The sequence below is a fragment of the Lutjanus erythropterus genome, chromosome 22 (assembly GCF_056507025.1).
Source record: "Lutjanus erythropterus isolate fLutEry1 chromosome 22, fLutEry1.hap2, whole genome shotgun sequence".
NCBI lineage: Eukaryota > Metazoa > Chordata > Actinopteri > Lutjaniformes > Lutjanidae > Lutjanus > Lutjanus erythropterus.
The window spans coordinates 12,794,235-12,812,999 of NC_139338.1; the positions used below are offsets into that span (position 1 = coordinate 12,794,235).

The 18,765-nt window shown below is 40.8% G+C and overlaps 3 protein-coding genes across 4 annotated transcripts in view; all 3 read left to right on the forward strand.

Moving 5' to 3' along the window:
- The first annotated feature begins 334 nt into the window (after window positions 1-334).
- On the forward strand, window positions 335-7,364 carry prdm4 (PR domain containing 4). The gene is made up of 12 exons (XM_084711249.1): window positions 335-407; window positions 727-789; window positions 1,550-1,665; window positions 2,027-2,215; window positions 2,384-3,154; window positions 3,362-3,511; window positions 3,891-4,009; window positions 4,095-4,180; window positions 4,295-4,422; window positions 4,532-5,101; window positions 5,807-5,975; window positions 6,387-7,364. Exons 3-12 carry the CDS (start codon window positions 1,551-1,553, stop codon window positions 6,742-6,744), a joined length of 2,655 nt encoding a protein of 884 aa, XP_084567375.1. The 5' UTR covers window positions 335-407; window positions 727-789; window position 1,550; the 3' UTR covers window positions 6,745-7,364.
- Window positions 7,365-8,054: 690 nt separating this feature from the next.
- Window positions 8,055-15,192, forward strand: tmem209 (transmembrane protein 209). The gene is made up of 15 exons (XM_084711340.1): window positions 8,055-8,112; window positions 8,481-8,641; window positions 8,802-8,860; window positions 9,059-9,190; window positions 9,289-9,518; window positions 9,651-9,855; window positions 10,088-10,263; window positions 10,425-10,496; window positions 10,628-10,724; window positions 11,219-11,344; window positions 11,509-11,606; window positions 12,698-12,812; window positions 12,967-13,064; window positions 14,028-14,101; window positions 14,306-15,192. The coding sequence occupies exons 2-15, from the start codon at window positions 8,502-8,504 to the stop codon at window positions 14,358-14,360; spliced, it is 1,677 nt and encodes a 558-aa protein (XP_084567466.1). The 5' UTR covers window positions 8,055-8,112; window positions 8,481-8,501; the 3' UTR covers window positions 14,361-15,192.
- Window positions 15,193-16,650: 1,458 nt separating this feature from the next.
- Window positions 16,651-18,765, forward strand: part of ahcyl2b (adenosylhomocysteinase like 2b) — a 52,842-nt gene continuing 50,727 nt past the window's right edge. Inside the window, exon 1 of one of the 2 annotated variants that reach the window (XM_084710563.1) lies at window positions 16,651-17,046. In XM_084710563.1, coding sequence (XP_084566689.1) covers window positions 16,720-17,046 — 327 coding nt within the window. In that variant the 5' untranslated portion in view covers window positions 16,651-16,719. The remainder of the gene's footprint in view (window positions 17,047-18,765) is intronic. The other variant, XM_084710564.1, reaches the window with a different exon arrangement.

Genomic DNA, 18,765 nt, shown 5'->3' on the forward strand with positions numbered 1-18,765 from the left:
ACTAACTATTTAAACAGCACAAGATAGAGCAGAACATGAAACATTTCAGTAAGACATAATTATGTCTACCTGATGCTGATTTGCCAGTAACAGTAACTTGATTGTGTTGCAGCTGTCAATAGGGTTGGGGTAAGTTTCAAAGTCAGACTTCTTTCTTTAAAATAAATATCGTAAACAATCAGTCATTCATTATCATCCTCAAACTGTATGGCTAACTGACAGACAGCTGTAAGTTTAATATATAAACAGTAGGTTATTATAGTCCAAATAGTATCTGAGGATCAGTGAAATGCAAAAAAAAAAGGGGTTGCAACTGACCCCAGTCCCCCCTCCACTCGCATCCCAACAGCGCATGCGCATGAAGGGCTGTATGCTGTCATGGCCCCGTTCAGGGAGGCATTGTGTTGGTATGTTGTTGTTTTTAAGCTGTCTTCCTTTTCACACAATATGTATTTTCTACACTGAAGCAACACGGAAGTGACATGGTGTATCTGTACGTTTAGGGAGCTAAAACACGTGATAATTGTCTGTTTTAACGATGTATGCAGGTATAAGATAGCGATGCTAACCGTGTTAGCAGTGTGACAAAACTGGTCGCTGCTTAGATAGTTGCAAACATTTTAAACGACACATTAACTTTAATGTTTTAGCTGTTTAAATTACAGTAGTGGTAAAATTGTGAGTGGTGGGCCGATGCATTACTGTTCCTACCATTTTATTCCACAGGGAGATAAATATAAACCCTTGAGAAGTGCACGGTTACTGATGGACATCTGTTGTTGATTTCAGGTAAGCTAACCGAGCTCTCACTGTAGATGTGTGTCGCCTGTTTGTCTTTATATGCTGTCGTTTACATATAAGAACTCAGGTAACCGAACATTTACAGTTTTCTGTGTAAAAGATCTTTACCTATCACAAGGTAACAGAGCATAAATGCATGTCGTAATGTTCCTAACTGTGTAACAGAAGCCAAAACCCAAACAAACAGCTAATTGTTAGGATATCATTTGGCTTGCTGCTGGCTCATTGCTCAACTCAACTCTACTCAGCTACTTTTATAATCATCACTCATATACACATGTAGGCCAAAGTGCTTCACAAAGCAAACAGCAGAAAATTTGCAAGAATAAGAATCACAACAATAAAAGAAAAGTCAGAACAATAAAAGTGAAAGAGGTGGAAAAAATATGTAAAAGCCATCTAAGGTTATAACATGATTCCAACTCGAAAATTGAAAGCCAAATTAAAAAGATAGGTCTTTAATTTCCTATTTAAAATACAGAAAGAGCTTGCCATTCTAATAGCAGTTTCGGTTTAATTACTTTTAGTGCTTTTATTGCCTCTGGTTTTGTCCTTACATTGGTTTTGTGAATGCTTTTAGGACATATGGATTATGGAAAAAATGAGGATACTAGAATGGGTACTAGAAGTTCATTCAGGATGGTGATTCAAGAACCCCCACGCTTTGCGTTAGGTTCCTGCATCACCCTGTCTGGGGTTATTTTTCATTAATGACCTGCTTGGTCGACCTGATGTTTTTTTTTTCCAGGATGAACGACATGAACCTGAGTCCTGTGGGCATGGACCAGCTCAGTGTGCCCTCAGTGAGTGCCAGCCACCTGGGGCTGCCCACCTCCCCCACACACAACCCAATTCCCACCCCAGGTATGAAAGACACGACCGGCCCCGCCTGTTTGCTCAAGCTGAGAAACACACTAGATATTCAGTGATAGTCATACGCTGAATATTCAATTTAAGATAATTTTAGGATGTCTTAACAATGGAAACAATCAGGAAAATGTGTGGAAGCTGATAAAACTTACAGAGGAAAGGGTGTGATATTTTGAGAAACCAAGGTGGAGAGAAAGGTGACCATTTTGAGCAACTATAATCAGGAACAGTTATGAGTTCAGTTGTGTTGTCTATGTTCAGTATGTCTAACATGGCCAGCCGCTGAATTGATGACATGCTAGTAAAAACCCTCTTTTGGTTTAGTATCTGCTATTGACTCTTCATTGTGGTTCAGGCATGCCGGTGGCCATCCCCAGCCTGGGTCCTTCCCTGGGCTCCCTCCCTTCTGCCCTCTCCCTGATGCTCCCCATGGGTCCACTGAGTGACAGAGGGGTGATGTGTGGCCTACCAGAGAGGAACTACTCCTTGCCACCGCCTCCCTACCCCCACCTGGAGAGCAGCTACTTTCGACACATATTGCCAGGTTTGAGTCTGCCAGAGTTATTGTAGTTTTAGTTTTAGTTTACTAAAATATCCTTAGTGTCTGCCAGCTTATTGTAATGTGGATGATTGTTTAATTGGGCTTTATCCCAGATTCTTATCTTTGAAGAGTAGCTCTAATCAAGTTCCTTGTTCTTTTTCCCTGCTGTAGGTATCTTGTCCTATCTGGCGGACCGTCCACCACCTCAGTACATTCATCCCAGCAGCCTTAACATGGATGGCACCCTGTCTGTGGCGAGCAACAATCCGTCAGGTCTGGACCCCTACAGTGGCCCTGGAGGCCCTCTGGAACAGGGCCTGGTGCCCATGGACTCCAGACAGGTCAGTGGACAGGGGGACCTCCACCAGCCTGGTGCTCATGAGCTGGACTCAACAGGGTTGGCGATGGAGTCACGTGTCAGCAGCCCCATGTCTCCCGACCGGATGGGAGAGGAGCTGGCCACCATGGATGGAGTTGGGGTGGTGCCAGTGTCTGACACCCAGCAGCAGCTTGGAGGGGGGCGACAGCCTCAGCCGCATGAGGGCCTGACTGGGGTGGACTCATCTGGCGGGGTTATGCCCCTCCATGGCCCCCCTGTGCTTGAACTACCGGTGGTGATGGAACCGGATCACATGGGGGGCCGGGTTGGGAACACTGGGGGAGGAGGAGCAGGAGGACTGGGGGAGCAGCTGCACTCAAACGGGGAGCTGAACTCGGGCGTCGTCAGCGTGGTTCTCACAGGTTCCATGGCCAGCCAGGGCCAGCTGGAGCCAGTGTCGCTCCATGGACACTCTGGGATGGGCCTGGAGGCAGTAAACGTGTCCCCCATCACTGCAGAGGTGTCACTGGGGCCAGAAAACAACCTGGTGCTGGTCAACTCCACCCTGCAGCTGGAGGATTCTACCTCCAACAAGGAGAACATGGTCACTGCCTACACCATCTGTGAGTGAGGATTTGTAACATATTCTTCAGATGTTAAAAAAAATGGATGTACCAGTGAATTTTAAAACTATATTTTAGCTCTTTTTAATTTATTGGAAATCATATACAGCTATAAAGCTTTGAAAATATCATTCTTAAGTGAAAATATATCAAATATCTGAAGCACTTCTCACCTGTACCAACTTCTGTGCTGTTTTTGTCTTCCAGGGTGCACACTGTGTGAGCGCTCATATACCTCAGACTGCCCAGAGCATGGCCCAGTCACCTTCATCCCTGATGCGCCCATCCAAAGCCGGGCTCGCCTCTCTCTGCCACGTCCATTGTGCCTGCGTATCTCCGTGGCCGACGAACCGCTTGGTAAGAGAATAAACCATCTTATAAAGAAAATTAACCCCCCATATCAAAAATTATTCCTCTGGCCTTCTGTTATCTGCCTAGATTGTTTTGATGTGAGTTGCTGTTTTGGAGATATCAGCCGTGAACTGCCACTTTAACATTGTACTTTTTTGTATCTGCTAGTTTCATTTGTGGATCGCATAAGATTTTGTGCACATACATGTGATTATTGGGACTCTCTCTCTAAGAGCCATAACAAAGTAAAAGCATGTATCCAAATTTATTAAGTTATGCAAAGAAAACTTTAAAAAGTTGGTAAATACCACACGTGGGTAGACAAAAAAATGTGTGGTAGATTGTCAGTTAGATTACTGACAAAATGTGCTTATGACTCTCTTAGGCGTTTTTGCACGGGATGTCATTCCTCCGAGGACCTGCTTTGGACCAATGGTGGGCCAGCATTGTAGTAACGTTGATCTCTCTGATTGGCCAGAAAAGGACACACCACAAATATGGAAGGTTAGAGCAGTGGCTTTGGTTTAAACATGGGTTGTCACAATCGTGAAATCAGTCGCAAGCAAATAAAACAATATCTCTATTTCAGATGTATCACAACAATGTGCTGGAGTTTTACATTGTGACGACAGATGAGAACGAGTGCAACTGGATGATGTTTGTCCGCAAAGCGAGGTACGATGCTGGTATAAAATGTTGAGTTCTGACCAAGATCTACTCTAGGTAATAATCTGTAAGTACATGTGTACTATCCTATTAATAAACAACTCCTATTTGCTCTGTGATTAGGACCCGTGAGGAGCAGAACCTGGTAGCATACCCTGCCAATGGGAAACTGTTCTTCTGTACAACCACAGAGATCCACCCAGACCAGGAACTGCTCTTCTACTACAGCCGAGACTACTGCAGACTGATGGGTGAGATGACACGTGATGAAACACTTTATTGAAGCTGCACTGATCCGTTGCTGACATGGTTATCCATTATGTGATTTTGAGCATTCCACCATCCTTAATGTCTCCACAGGCTGCCCTCAGGTACCTGAGGGTCAGATCTGCCAGTGTGGTAAAGAGTGCTCCTCCTTCTCTGAGCTCAAGTCTCATCTCAGCAGCCATAACAGTAACCACAGCCATAACCCGCCTCCACACAGCCACAGCCCACCACAGCAGGACCACTCCCAACAGCAACAGCAGCAGCCACCACCACAGCAACAGCAGCAGCAACAAGAGCAGCAACCACAGCAACAGCAACACACTCACCAGGAGGAGAAGCTGACTAACGGGACCTCAAGCTCCTCCTCCTCCCCGTGGCCCTGCCATTCCCACACTACAGGACAAACAAACACTGACAACAGCAGCAGCAACAGGGGTGGCAGCAATAGAAATTCTAATAATGTCACCTCCAGAGCGAAAGGTCAGGGTCACGTACGGGAGAAGAAGTTCAAGTGCAGCATGTGTTCCCGGGCGTTTATCACATCCACAAAGCTGAATGTGCACTTTATGGGCCACGTGGGGATGAAACCTCACAAGTGTGAATACTGCAGTAAGGCCTTCAGCGATCCCAGCAACCTCAGGATGCACCTCAAGATCCACACAGGTGAGTACTGGAGTCATTGAAGTATAAACATTATAATATAATATATAAGCATTTTCAGCTGGTGTACTAACACCCTGGTTCTTCATTTGTTCTCCAAACAAATAAACACTCATATAAACTCATTGTAATTAGGGCAGAACAATATTGTGATATGAGACTAGACATTGTGTTATGTTTTGGATTTTGAGAAAGAGTTGATTGTTGCGTCTCATTCCTGGGTTGTGAAATACTGACGCTTAGGGAATGAGACTCAACAATTAACCATCTTACCGAACTGTGACTGGCCAAAGTCTCCCGTTACAGGATAGATTTTCTAAAGCCTCAAAACGGGGCCAAGAGGAGGAACAGCAGTCTATTTTTCTCTCTAGATGCTTGAATTATATTATGCTTAAGGGTTATTATGGAATTTTGCCAAATGATGCCAAAACTAAACTGCCTACTCCAGTATTAGATATGAAGCTACAACTAGCAGACAGATTTTGTTATCATTGGATACAGCCAGGCTAGCTGTTTCCAGTCTTTGTGCTAAAGCTAATCTAAGTTACCTGGCAGCTGACTGTAGCTTCATGTTTAACAGACAGACATGAGAGTGGTATCAATCATCTTATCAAACTCTTGGCAAGAAAGCACATATGTGTATTTCCCTATATGTCAAACTTTTGTTTTTAAAACATTTTGAACCTCTGACCTTTTTTCCTCTAACAGGTCAGAAGAACTATAGATGCACGGTTTGCGAGAAGTCGTTTACCCAGAAATCCCATGTGGCATCGCATATGCTTATTCACACCGGTGCAGAGAAACTGAAGTGTGACCTCTGTGACCGAGCATTCATCAGGAAACATGACCTGAAACAACACATGTTCTCTCACACACAGTATGTAATTTATTTATTGTATTGTATTGGATAGTTTGGATTCTTTAAAGTCTATTTGTATGAGGTACTTGTTGATAAACAAAGCTACAGTACATGGCAAGCAGAGAGGGAGACCAGCACAAAAAAACACTTACAAAAAGGTCTACCTAAAAAAATTAATATCATTTTAAGTGTATGGTATATTAAGTACATTTTCATCACTTTACTTTGCCATCAGACAGCCCTTTCTGACAGGAAACTGTTGTAATATTGGCCAAATTTCACTCTCTCCAAATCAACCAAACTCTAAAGGCAAAGTCAGTAATCATAAAATATAAAACACCACTTGAAAAAAGCTGAATTATCCCTTTTAACTGATGAAATAGTGCTTATATTATGTGTCCTTTAATATTATTTCCCTTCCCACCACAGTGAACGGCGGATCCAGTGTCCAAAGTGCAACAAACACTTCCTGAAGACCAACCACCTGAAGAAGCACATGAACTCTCACGAGGGCCGCAGAGACTTTGTCTGCGAGAAATGCCACAAAGCTTTTCTCACCAAATACCACCTCACCCGTCACCTAAAGATCTGCAAAGGGCCCAAGACAGAGAGAGCGTCTCGTAAGGAGCAGGATGTGGATGAGGAAGAAGACGAGGAGGAGGAAGAGGATGATGATGGTAGGGGAAGAGGAGGAGGAGAGAGACTTGTTGACTCAGCAAGCAATGAAGACTGTGGTTTAGACGTTGGAGGATATAACTCTGAAAAGTCCCTGTCGCCGCCTCATTGACGACACTGTGCCTCTTGAGATGTCTTCTTTATTTATATACTTTACTACAATACTGACGTTTACCTCTAGTTTCTGCCAAATATTAGTTACTTTCTCATATTTTAATTGCAACATCTTACATAATCTGAATTTATAATGTATTTATGTTTAGTCTCACACGCATATCAGTGCTGCTAAAATAATCATCATTATTATTAAGCCAACTGATTCTACAGTTACTCTGTCTTCTCATTGAACTCAGGCCACTGTAATACTGGTTGATGGAATTCATATAAGCTATGTTTCATCCATTGTTATTCCTTGTTCTGCATTTTCTTTGAGTCACTAACATGGAGCGAATGGCTGATATTAATTTGCAGTTTGACAGTAATGTCAATTAAAATTTCTGATGCCATATTCTTGCATTTTAGTCCTCATAGTATGTAATTGTGCTTTTCTTTATTTATTAAAAACAACATTTGTATTATTTTTTTTTAATTCAAAATGTCAGTGTGAATGGAAGTGAGCCTCTTGAAAACAGGAATCTGGGCATTAATGTGATATTCCTTATTGTGGTAAAATGTTATGGCAACATCCTATCTGTTCCATTCTGTTCAAATAAATGAACATTTACAGTTGTTTTCTTTTGTTGACTGATATAAATGAGTATGACAGATCTGAAAGCATAAATTACTATTCCAGGGACTATATCAATTTCTTGTGTCTATATTGATTTTTAATTATAATGATCATAGACTGCAGATCATTGCTCATCCATCTGCCATTCATTCAACTCAAAATCATATGGGTAAAATAAGGAGACAGCGCCTCTATGTGGTCATGTGATTGCTTCACTTCTTTGACATAATTTGTGACTACTATAACTATGATCATCAGGTAGATTAAAATGATTAACTTGTGGTTTCACGCTGCATTAATGTGAGGGAAATTACTGAGGAAAATTACAAAGATTTTATTTTAAACACAAATGACCAATTGTGTAACTGTCTGTATTGGTTTGAGAGTCCACACAAGAAAATCATGCCTTAACACTTTGCTGTAGTTCTAAAAATGATTTGTAATTGTTTGTTTTTGTTTCTTTGCATTTCTGCAAAAAATACCAGTAAGTTCATGGTGGGAACCCATACTGATTACTTTAACATTTACAATTTAATAGTTTTTCATCACATTACTTCATATTTTTAAAAAAAACTTAACTCATCTATTAATTTGAACTAGTTCAGTACAGATCCATTATGGTTAAGGTTGCGAAAAATGCTCACTCTCGCGAGATTTCGGCTCAGAAACTCCTGTGACCGGAAGTACGCACTGTAGCTTCCTGTTAAATACAAAATATGCAGCGCCGCGGTTGTCATTCACTGTAGCGTGGTATGCATTACCTAACTATATTTCCATCACGTTATAGTTGTATGTCCGTGGTATGACTGTTGATAATAATGTTATATTATTGTCTGTATTATGTGAAAAGAAATTTACACTAAAACCACACTTTCCACGCAAATTCTGCATTATTTATGTGTAAGCTAGCTAACTTCAGCTAACCGCTTCGCTAGCATGTCAGCTAGTCGTAACTCATGCACACGTTATGCCTCACAGTCTGATTGGATGTTTAGCTAAAAGATAGTGATCTTATGTTACTAGAAACTTTATGAAGATGTTTTCTTATCCTGAAAGTAGGACACTTCATACTCTTTTTGTCTCCTAACCTCGATGTTTTTCTCTGCTCCTCCTCTCAGCCTGAATAGTCTGATAACATCATGTTGACCCCACCGAAAGAGGGGATGCCCAATATGATAGACAGGGCGCTGAGGATGAAGAGGGAAGAGCAGGCTCGACAGGTGGTCCTGGCCTGGGCTGTGCTCAACATGTCTCTAGCTGGCATGATTTACACAGAGATGTAAGTGGTTTCAAGCCCAGTGATGTGCTCTCCTGCAAACATGAGCAACAAGTTGTAATGTATCTTTGAGTTATTGTCCTTCCGTCTCTTATCTTCCATCTCTTCTCCTCCAGTGCACAGTGTAATGATAACTGTGTGTCTTATTTTACTTCTCTGTTAGGTCAGGGAAACTGCTGAGCCGATACTATAACATCACCTACTGGCCTATCTGGTACATCGGTGAGGACACTGAACTTTCTTATTTATTTTAAGATATCTACTTACACAGCCAGACTTAATCTTAATTTAAGATGCAGAATTGATCTAATATTGCATGCCTAAATGTAAATCTGAAGTTATTTTGATACTAACAGACACCCATATGTTTACACTTTGTCCCTGTATGCTAATTGTGTCGCTCTCTTCTGTCCTTTACAGAATTGGTGCTGGCTTCTCTATTTAGCCTCAACGCTCTTTTTGACTTCTGGAAATATTTTAAGTACACAATGGCTCCCTCCACCATTGCTGTATCCCCCATGCAGCATCAACTCCTGGGTCTGAGAAACACAAGTGAGACTTTGTTTTTTGCCTTTGTTTAATCAGCCTTGGTCCTTGGTTTTGATTATGAGATTCATCAAGTATGTTGGTTATTGTCTGTCTTCTTACAGGTATTCAGGCTTCTCCGCCCCAAAAGCCAGAGAAAAAGGAGACCCCAGCCCCGGCTCAGTCATCTCCACTGCAGGGTCAGAGCGTGCTGAGTTTTAGCCCCTCGCGGCCGGCCACCACCAGTCCTAAGTTCTCCCCCAGCTGTGTTCCCGGGTACAGCCCTCCTCTTAGCAACCCATCCACTCCAAGCAGTGCAGGAGGGCCCTTTTCACCCTCAGTGGCCTTTGGAAAGGTGCATCGTTCATTACTGTTATCTGGGTACTAGAAAAGGGTTTATTCTAAAGTGACTTTCTGTCTACTGGAAAGTATCAAAAATTGTCACATGTAAGGTAAATGCTCATGTCCTTCTGGCTTATGTTCTCAGGTGTTGAACTACAGTCCCTCCCCTGGCTCTTCTCCGTACCCCAGCAGTATCGGACCAGCAGAAGGCTCCAGCTTGAGAGCTCGATATCGCACGTCCCCTTCAGTGTTTAACTCCCCTGGAAGCAAGGAGGACTACATGGAAGACCTGAAGAGCCTGGAGAGATTCCTCCATACAGAGGAAGAGAAGAGTCACCGCAGCCAGCTAGGTACAGTAGAAACATTAAAAATATGGCTGTTAGTGTAAACAGAGCAGGACGCCAACTTTATTCACCCTGAGACAAGCAAATGTAGACCAATAGATGCTTTTGCCAATCAGTTCTTCAGATAATTTGGTAATTATTATCTCAACTTGAGTTAATGTGAAAAAACATATACATGTACAGGAGCATAGAATAAAATCCATACAGTCTCACAATGATGAAATGATGCTCTCTGTAGGAAGTCCAGAGGCTGTCTCTCCAAACCACAGCCCAACATTTTGGAACTACAACCGCTCAGTGGGAGATTATGCCCAGAGCCTGAGGAAGTTCCTGTACCAGCCTGCCTGCCGCTCTCAGGCCCCTTCTGCCCACAAAGATGAGACGGACCTGGGCTCCAAACAGGCTGCAGAGGAGGTCTGTAGATTAGCATCGTATGGTTTGTTGTGGCTCTAATAAGGAAAAAAATATAGTTTAATTTAATTTCTACAGATCAAGACAACACCACTAGGCTAGACTGGACTACCAGAATGTACGAATAGCTTGAAACTATATCTGTTTCCCTTCCTGTTCTGTAGGTGTGGGCCAGAATCACAACCAGCCGTCCTGTAGTGGACCGCATTGATAGCTGGACAGCCAAGCTCAGGAATGTGAGTGTTCAAACATTTTTATAGAGCTATATACTTGTAGAAATTTTCAGCTAAATTTGATTGAAGTTAACAAAAATACATCAGAAAACAAGTATTATTCTATTCAGTTATTCTATTTGTGTGTTTTGCAGTGGATCAGTGACACCATCTTGGTCCCACTGGTCAAAGAAATCGACTCTGTCAACGGTCAGCTCAGGAGGATGGGCTGCCCTGAGCTCCAGATAGGAGGTAAACCATCTGCAGAGGACATGAACTGTGGGAAATGTGCTTTGTCTTCACAATGCTGTTGGGCTAAATGAAAAGTAACAGTCATGCAGGAACAAAAAACACATCAACTAATTAACTTATTTTATGTCTTAAAAATATTAGATTTTTACAATGGTATTATGTCAATACCATTGGATGAAAATGTTGCATTTAATGTTGTACAAATTATGAGCTATATAGCACTGAATATCTAAATGAACATGCAATGTTAAGTTGAAGGAAAATGTCTTAATGTTACAGCAGCAGAGCAGGTTTTTGGGGCGATTTTATTATTTTTCATCAAAATGCCAGACAAGTGCAGTACTCCACAAGAATGCCATTTTTCAGGGAAATTCATTTCCAGTTCAATAGAAAACATTATTCTGAAATATGTAATTTACAGTAGTTGTTACTCTGATTTTAAAGTATTCTTTTATTTTTGGCATCTCACGAGTTTTCACTGTTTCCTCCACCAGAGGCCAGCATCAGCAGCCTGAAACAGGCAGCAGTGATGAAAGCCTCGTCTATCCCCACCATGAACTCCATTGTTCAGTATCTGGACATCACTCCTAACCAGGAGTATCTGGTGGACCGTGTGAAAGGTAAGTTCAACAATACAGTACAAGTATGTCTCTGACATTTAACGTATGCCTAATGTGATGATCTGTGTGTGAGAACAAAAATCAAATTTCATGGTGAGTTTCAGTGAGAAACGTTTTAAACCTCTTACGCATGCTTGTTTTTCATGTGTGTTGTGTTGTGTCAGAGCTCGCCCACAGCGGCTGCATGAGCTCCTTTCGCTGGAACAGTGGTGGAGATCTGAAGAACAGGAAGTGGGACACAGACCTCCCCACTGACTGTGCTGTGAGTCCACACACACACACACATACACACACACACACACACACACACACACACACACACACACACACACACACAGAGAGAGAGAGAGACTAAGCTAGTGGTTCAGCCAGTTGCCATGTAAAAATATCACTGAACAGGTTCAAATCCAGGTTTGAGTTCTACATGAGTTAGTGTTGTTTCATTAGATCAACATTCTTTAATGAATGCATCTCAACAGTTTCATCAACATAAATGTAATTTATAGTGCTGATAGATTGCCAGTTGACTGCTCAGTTCATACTCTCTTTGTGTGTGGCAAGTGGGGGAGCAAACAGTTTTAATTGCAGTGAAAATGTTGTTGTTGAAAAGCTAAACGTAAACGCTAACTAATATTGATTAAAGCAGAATGTTTTAATAGATAGATTTGTTGTTTGTTGAAGATTGGATGTGAATTTTGGAAATGATCTATTTTCAATAAGTTTTGGACTTTACAAAGCTCTGGAGTAAAGGTAAATGTTTGCATTAAGGCTGCACAATATGGTAAAAAAAAATCATATTGTAATTATTTTGACTTAAATTGTGATATAGGATTAGTGGGAGAGAGAATTTTTCATTTTCACTGAAAAAAAATCTGGATTTTTGTTGGGGTCTGCAGCAAACAAACACGTTTTCTTACATCTAGAGCGCAAGGCCAGGATATCTCTGCAGAACTACAGTTGCAGAATTGAATGTATTTAATTGTGCAGCCCTAGTTTGGATCACACCAGTTGGAAATGATCCTATGGGACCACCACTGGAATCAAACTCAACAAAAAGTATAATACTTAAAATATTAGTGTAGTCTAACCTCATGCAACTGTGCAGAAATACCTGATTTAAACAGAAAGGATAGGCATGTAAAAAAGAAAAAAACGCTGTGCAGCATTCAACTGTAGATTCAGAATTCAGATATCATTGTTATAAATTAAGCTTTGAACTATTCAGTGCAGTCCTAGTTGTCACTTCTTCAAGTCTTTGGACTGCAGAATATGTGCTGCACACGTGATACAGTGACAGTCTGGGTGGCATCACCAGCCAAACGCGCCTGCCTAACACTCTGTCTGCCTCTCCAGATCCTCATGCATGTGTTTTGCACATACTTGGACTCCAGACTGCCCCCACACCCAAAGTACCCGGACGGGAAGACTTTCACTTCACAGCACTTCAGCCACACCCCAGACAAACCTGGTAAGTACACACACACACAAGCCAAAAAGGAAGGAAGAATAATAAAATGCTGTTGACTTCCACTGTATGCTTCCCATTCTTCAAACACAGCACCTACCTTTCAGTCTTTACCTCATACTTCACATCACGTCCTTTTTCGTATTACTTCTCATAGATGTTACCAAGGAGAACCTGTTCTGTGTCCACCAAAGCAGCACCACTCCGCCTCATTACCAGCTCATCTACCAGGGACACATCTACAGTCTACCCAAGGTGACAGCACAAACATACAGTTTTTCAGAACAGCTTGTGCTCTTATTTTGCCCTCGCCGTCTTAAAATCAAATCCCAAGAGACGTCTGTCTCACGCTTTTCTTATTTTGTACCCTCTTAGTCGTGCTATTTTTAGGTCTCCCTGAGGTGGCTCTGTAAATCAAACACAAGATCAAATCATCTTTAACAACCCCTTTGAGGATTGAACCTGCCAGATGCTTATAAAATGCAGAGTCATGAACACACCGGACATGCAAACAGGGTTGGGTGGTAATGGATTACATGCAATCAGGATTATGTAATCAAGTTACAAGAAATAAGTAACTATGATTAGATTGTTGTCATGTTGTCAAGGATTACTTTAAAATATAACAATTTAAAAATTCTGAAACATTTTTTCAGGATAATCAATGGACTATTAACTCATAAGAGGCATGTCAAACATACGCGATTGTGCTACACTTTGTAGCAGACATGGCGGGAGAAAAAAGAAACGCTGTGAACGCTAATTGCTGTAAATGTTTTTAGAGAAAAAATAATATTTGCTGATCTGAATTTCTGTGGCTGTTTGAGTTTGAAGTAATTCCGAAGTTTTCAGATTAGATTGCATTTGTTTTGTAATCCAATGGAGTACGTCAACACAAAAATTGCCATGTAATTTGTATTCAGCTACTACATTTCAAAGTGATCTTAAGTAACATTAAGACACAACAACAAGATGTCTTGTACTTTCAACAAGTGCACTGATTTGTTCTTGTTACACACTGATGAAACATAGAGAGCTTTGTATCGAAGGGTCTTCTTTATACCAGAAATTCCCACACATGTAGAGCATGTACCCCAGAAAAGCCTGCAAACTCTGAGCATCACACCAGACATCTCAATCATAAACAGCTCAGGATGTTTTCTTCTACTGTAACAATTTGATTGCAATAACATGAACCAATCCTGATATCTATTACAGGGCAGAAACAACCTGTTCCACACAATCCTCATGTTCCTCTACGTCATTAAGACAAAGGAGGCCGGCATGCTCGGGTGAGTACTTCTACCTATAATCCCATAAAAGGCTGTCTAGCTCAAATTATCTTTGACATGCTTGTGTGCCATTTCAGGGTATAATGAAATATTGATTCATCGTCAACATAAAGGTCACACACCAAAGAGCGGGATTTAAAATGATTGCTTTGACCTTGCTTGTCTTCTGTAGGATAATTAAATTGCTTTCCATACTTTCTTCAGGAGAGTAAATCTCGGCCTCTCTGGTGTGAACATCCTGTGGATATTTGAAGACTGATGTGTCGTCGTTACAAGCGACAAAAAGCTACAAGTGGATTTTTTTTTCCCACAATGCTATGTGGCTACACTGCTCAACTTAAGGACTGCTCATTCAGGGGCACACGGGAAAAGCAGCACTTCACTTTTAAAGACAGTAAATGCATCTTTTATGGACATTTTCTCAATTTTGGTGTACAGTTTGGCAACTTAATGTATTGTCATTGACATTTTAAGTATGTGACACCACAGTGTGCTTATGATATGATGCAGAGTTGTATTTTCTAAACATCGTTTGGTTTTCTGATTTTGTATTTTGAGAATGTACCAGCATGGCAGCCTTGTAAATAATATACCTCAGATGTATCTGGTGGACGGTAAAGGGCTCAGACCCATTTAGCACGAATGCAGATACAGTATGCGTGGACTTGACTTTTGTTTCAGTATGCTGTATGCTGTTTTTGTTCCTGTAGTTTAATGAATGCCTGCTGCAGTAGGGATGCTCCTGACATGCTTGAAGTCGCCATGGAAATTGGATTTGAGAAAGCAATAAACACACAGAAAAATCTGACTTGTCTAAATTGGAGGTATTCTGTAGTTGCAGAGTTTCTCTGTAGGCTGCAATGCAACAGATCACTATGTAAAGTGTTAATTATTTTGATATGTGATGGAGAAGACATGACAAAAAAATATCTGAATATAGTGTCTTACAAAAGAGATCTGAATGCCATTTACTGATTGCCTGTCAGTCATTACTACATTTCAAACTTTCTACATGTTTGCCTGTTTTCAATAATGTCATTTTACAAATGTCACATGAGAGTTGAAAATAAAATTGAGATATTAAAAAGAAACAGATGAAGGTTCTTAATTTCCCTCTACTAAAAAACACTTTTTTTTTTTGCAATTTTGTCATTATAGGCAGCATCCACTTGGTGGCAATGTAGTTCATTTTCTTTTTGTTTGACCTTACTCCTGGTCCCATTATCTCATGACATACTGCATATCCACCACATGAACACTGTAATGTGATGCAGCAACGTTCAGTGAATGACTTGAGGCTGGCTGACAATTTTACATTAAAGAAAATTATTTTGTGTCAGAATTGATTGAGGGCAAACTGTTCTGTGATGCAGCAGCGTGTCCTTAAGCATGTCATAATAGTAGCAATTAAGGTCATCCTGGTGCTGTTAATCTTAACTCGTGAGACTGAGAATTAATCACATCCCTCAGAAATTACTACCGAGATTATACGTGGTTGTCTCTTGAACAAACAGCGTTATTTGGAATACATCAGGTGGCGTCTTGAAGGGAAACCTTGGTTTTGCGAAACTCTCGCGAGATTTGAACCCAATTTTTCTCATTGTGCATCATGTTCAATTACATAATTTTTTTATAATGTGACAAACCGTGGTTAAAATATTGGTGGGTTTACGACCAAAAATACTGATTAGGAGATCCTGATTTTGGTCAAATGATCATTCTCGCGAGATCTTTCGCGCATCTAGAGTTATCTTCTAGACACGGCTACATAAATCGCGTTTGTTTTGTAGTTTAGCGTCGTCCTCTTTCATTACAAACTACATTTCCCATAAAAGATTTCACATCGTAGCTTTTCCATTTGGGAAATGTAGTCGCTTTGTTGATTAGGCTTACTTTTCAAATAAATTGAATGTAATGGATTTTATTGTTTTATCTCGTGTTGACAACCGTTTTGTAAAGCATCACGTACAGTATGTGTCTACCATTGAGATTTTTAGAATAGTGGTTTGTAAATAGGGGTGTAGGGATTGATAAAGTTGATTCATTCAAGAAAACAAAATAGAAATAATATTTAAGTATGTAAAATATAATATGTATATAAACATTCTACTATAATATACAACAATATGGAGAAAGACAAAGATATGTGTAAAAATATGTGTACGTTAATATATAAATAGTGAACACACAGTGAAAACATTAACAATAATCGTATGTCAAATAAACATACAATGTGGAAATAAATAAATAAATAAATAGTCTGCATAATTTCCATTTATTTTACATTTCCCTCGTACAATTTCATTTTTTGTATTTTTTTAATATATGCGTTTCTTTGATCTTTTTTTAATATTATATATACACAATATATACAACATTTTTTCGTGAATGTTGTAATAACAAATGATCATTGTTCAAAATGACTGAGTGTACTATGTTTTTCCAAAATGTAATATAATGAAATTTGTTCAATTAAAAAAATGAAGGTGGTCTCCTCCAAAGGATTTTACTCGGAAGAACTACAAGACCCACAATACACTTGGCCACCGTTGCTGCTCCGCTCACATCCGCTCGACTCGCTATTTGTGTTGGAAAAAGGACTTTGTGAAACTGCAGCGATGTCAGTCCAGGTTGTGGCAGCGAAAATGGCAGAGGTCGAACTCAAAGACGTCCCCAGCGGCAAAGACCTGCCGGCCGGTTCCCCGATGACACCGACCTCGGAAGGCAAGAACCTCGCCAGGAACGAGCCCCACGAGGCCGGTTCCTCCGCCGCTGCGTCCCCCACAGCGGAGCCCTCCGCGAAAGCCGGGGAAGGCTTGCTCACCCCGAACCCCGCGAAGATGCCGCAGGCTTCGGCTATGAAGCGGACGGACCCGCAGCAGAACGGCGGAGAGGCTTTTGTCAACCGTGACGGTACCGTGGCCGAAGCACCGCGGATGAAGAAGGTGAGCCAGCCAACGTTTTTCCTCCATAGCTGCCATATCCTCCGTGTTATTGGACCACTGAGCCAAGCACCTCGCCGCAGTGAAAGCTCGCTGGGAAAGCTTGCATTGTGTGACGATGCTAACAGGCTAACTGGTTCAGCTGTGTCAGTTAACGCTTTTAATAACGGTCTCCTGTGCTAATAACACTGTTGAGGCTGTAATAATGGCTAAACATGCTTTTAGAAATAGGTGTACCCATTTCATTTTGGCTGACATAGCGAAATCTTAAAGACATGAACTCAGAAGCTGGATAGAAGTGTACAACTGTTCACACAAGTTTGGTTGAGATTGAGTTTTTAAGATTTCAGTCCGTCAGTTAAATGAAAGCACAAGTTGCTGTCTTACCTAGTTTGCAGTAACAGTTAGCCTACTATTCTTACTTGAGCAGCAAGAAGTAGAATAAAACAGAGAATGTAATAAGGCCTGACTGATAATGAATGTATGGGACCGATACCAATTATAGAGTGTAAAACAATTCTCGTATATCGGGCCATATTCAGGTTACTGAAATAGTAAGCTTTGACTGCTATGCTTTATCCTTTTTTTAATAACTATACATTTAAAAAAGAATGATTTTAATTCTGAAATATTCTTGTAAATACACATAAAATTCTGACTTATAATGTAAAAATAGAAATAATCTATATTATGTAAAATATATCAAAACGTATACTAATACTGAGTGGACAAATACAGCTGTGCTAGGCCAATATCAGTCGGCTGTCCGATATATTTGTCTGGCTCTACAAAGTAATTATTAACTTAAATTCATATGACAAGTGCTCTCCTATAGGGCTGGGTATTTGCAAGAATTTGGCAATATGATCATATCAGAACACAGGGATCATGATTCAATATACTTTGATATACTGTGATAGCAAGACACACACATTAAATCTCATTTTAAAAGATTTTCTTTTTAATGCAGTCAGAACAGTGAAGATGGATAATAACACTACCTAGTGGCTGGGAGTTTAAACACAACACAGAATTAAGCACTGCCACAAATCTTTGTCAAGTGGAGCAATATTTTCTTACACCCCTAGTATCCTGTTGCAGCAGTCTGCTTGCAAATATGTACGATTGTTTAGTGAGAGCTCAGTCAACTTATTTGGCAAACGTGAGTTAGATACAGTAAAGTTATCGGTGCCTTAGGTCAGGGTTCCCAAACTTGCATGTCAAGGATCCACTTCAACAGATGCGCATTAGACCATGGACCCCCTTTTGTCTAAAAGAATCCCACCCCTCTTTCCCCCTTTTCCACTATGTTGTTCTAGCGTTCAAAAAATGTGATGAAAGTTAAAATGTTCTGTTTCTCCTTTTGCTGGGAATCCCCCACAACCAACTTCAGGACCCCAGTTTAAAAAAAAAAAACTTCCCTGTGTGCCAGACTGTTTTTAACGGTACTTGCAGTTCGCTGCTAAACACATAACCTGCCTGATAATTTTAGTTTGACTGATGCAGTGCCACCCAAGGTGTGTGATCTAACTCTAACTCAGACATAACAGTAGCAGCCAGTAATCCATGACCCTGGGGCACTCCTGTCACCTAGTTTTCTGAAGCCTGATTTAGCCTGTAGATTACCTAGACTTCAGTGAAGGGAGTTCCTGCCCTTGTGGCTTAATTCAGAGGTCAGGCTGACTTAGCATGTCTTTCTTGTTGTGCAAGGATCCATAAAAA

Bases quoted from the DNA above. Each gene is read 5' to 3' on its own strand.
- prdm4 (XM_084711249.1), top strand. From the start codon at position 1,551: ATGAACGACATGAACCTGAGTCCTGTGGGCATGGACCAGCTCAGTGTG. The intron at 4,010-4,094 runs GTTAGAGCAGTG...TCTCTATTTCAG, and splicing joins ACACACCACAAATATGGAAG to ATGTATCACAACAATGTGCT. The intron at 4,181-4,294 runs GTACGATGCTGG...CTCTGTGATTAG, and splicing joins ATGTTTGTCCGCAAAGCGAG to GACCCGTGAGGAGCAGAACC.
- tmem209 (XM_084711340.1), top strand. From the start codon at position 8,502: ATGTTGACCCCACCGAAAGAGGGGATGCCCAATATGATAGACAGGGCG. The intron at 8,642-8,801 runs GTAAGTGGTTTC...CTTCTCTGTTAG, and splicing joins GGCATGATTTACACAGAGAT to GTCAGGGAAACTGCTGAGCC. The intron at 9,519-9,650 runs GTGCATCGTTCA...TTATGTTCTCAG, and splicing joins CCTCAGTGGCCTTTGGAAAG to GTGTTGAACTACAGTCCCTC.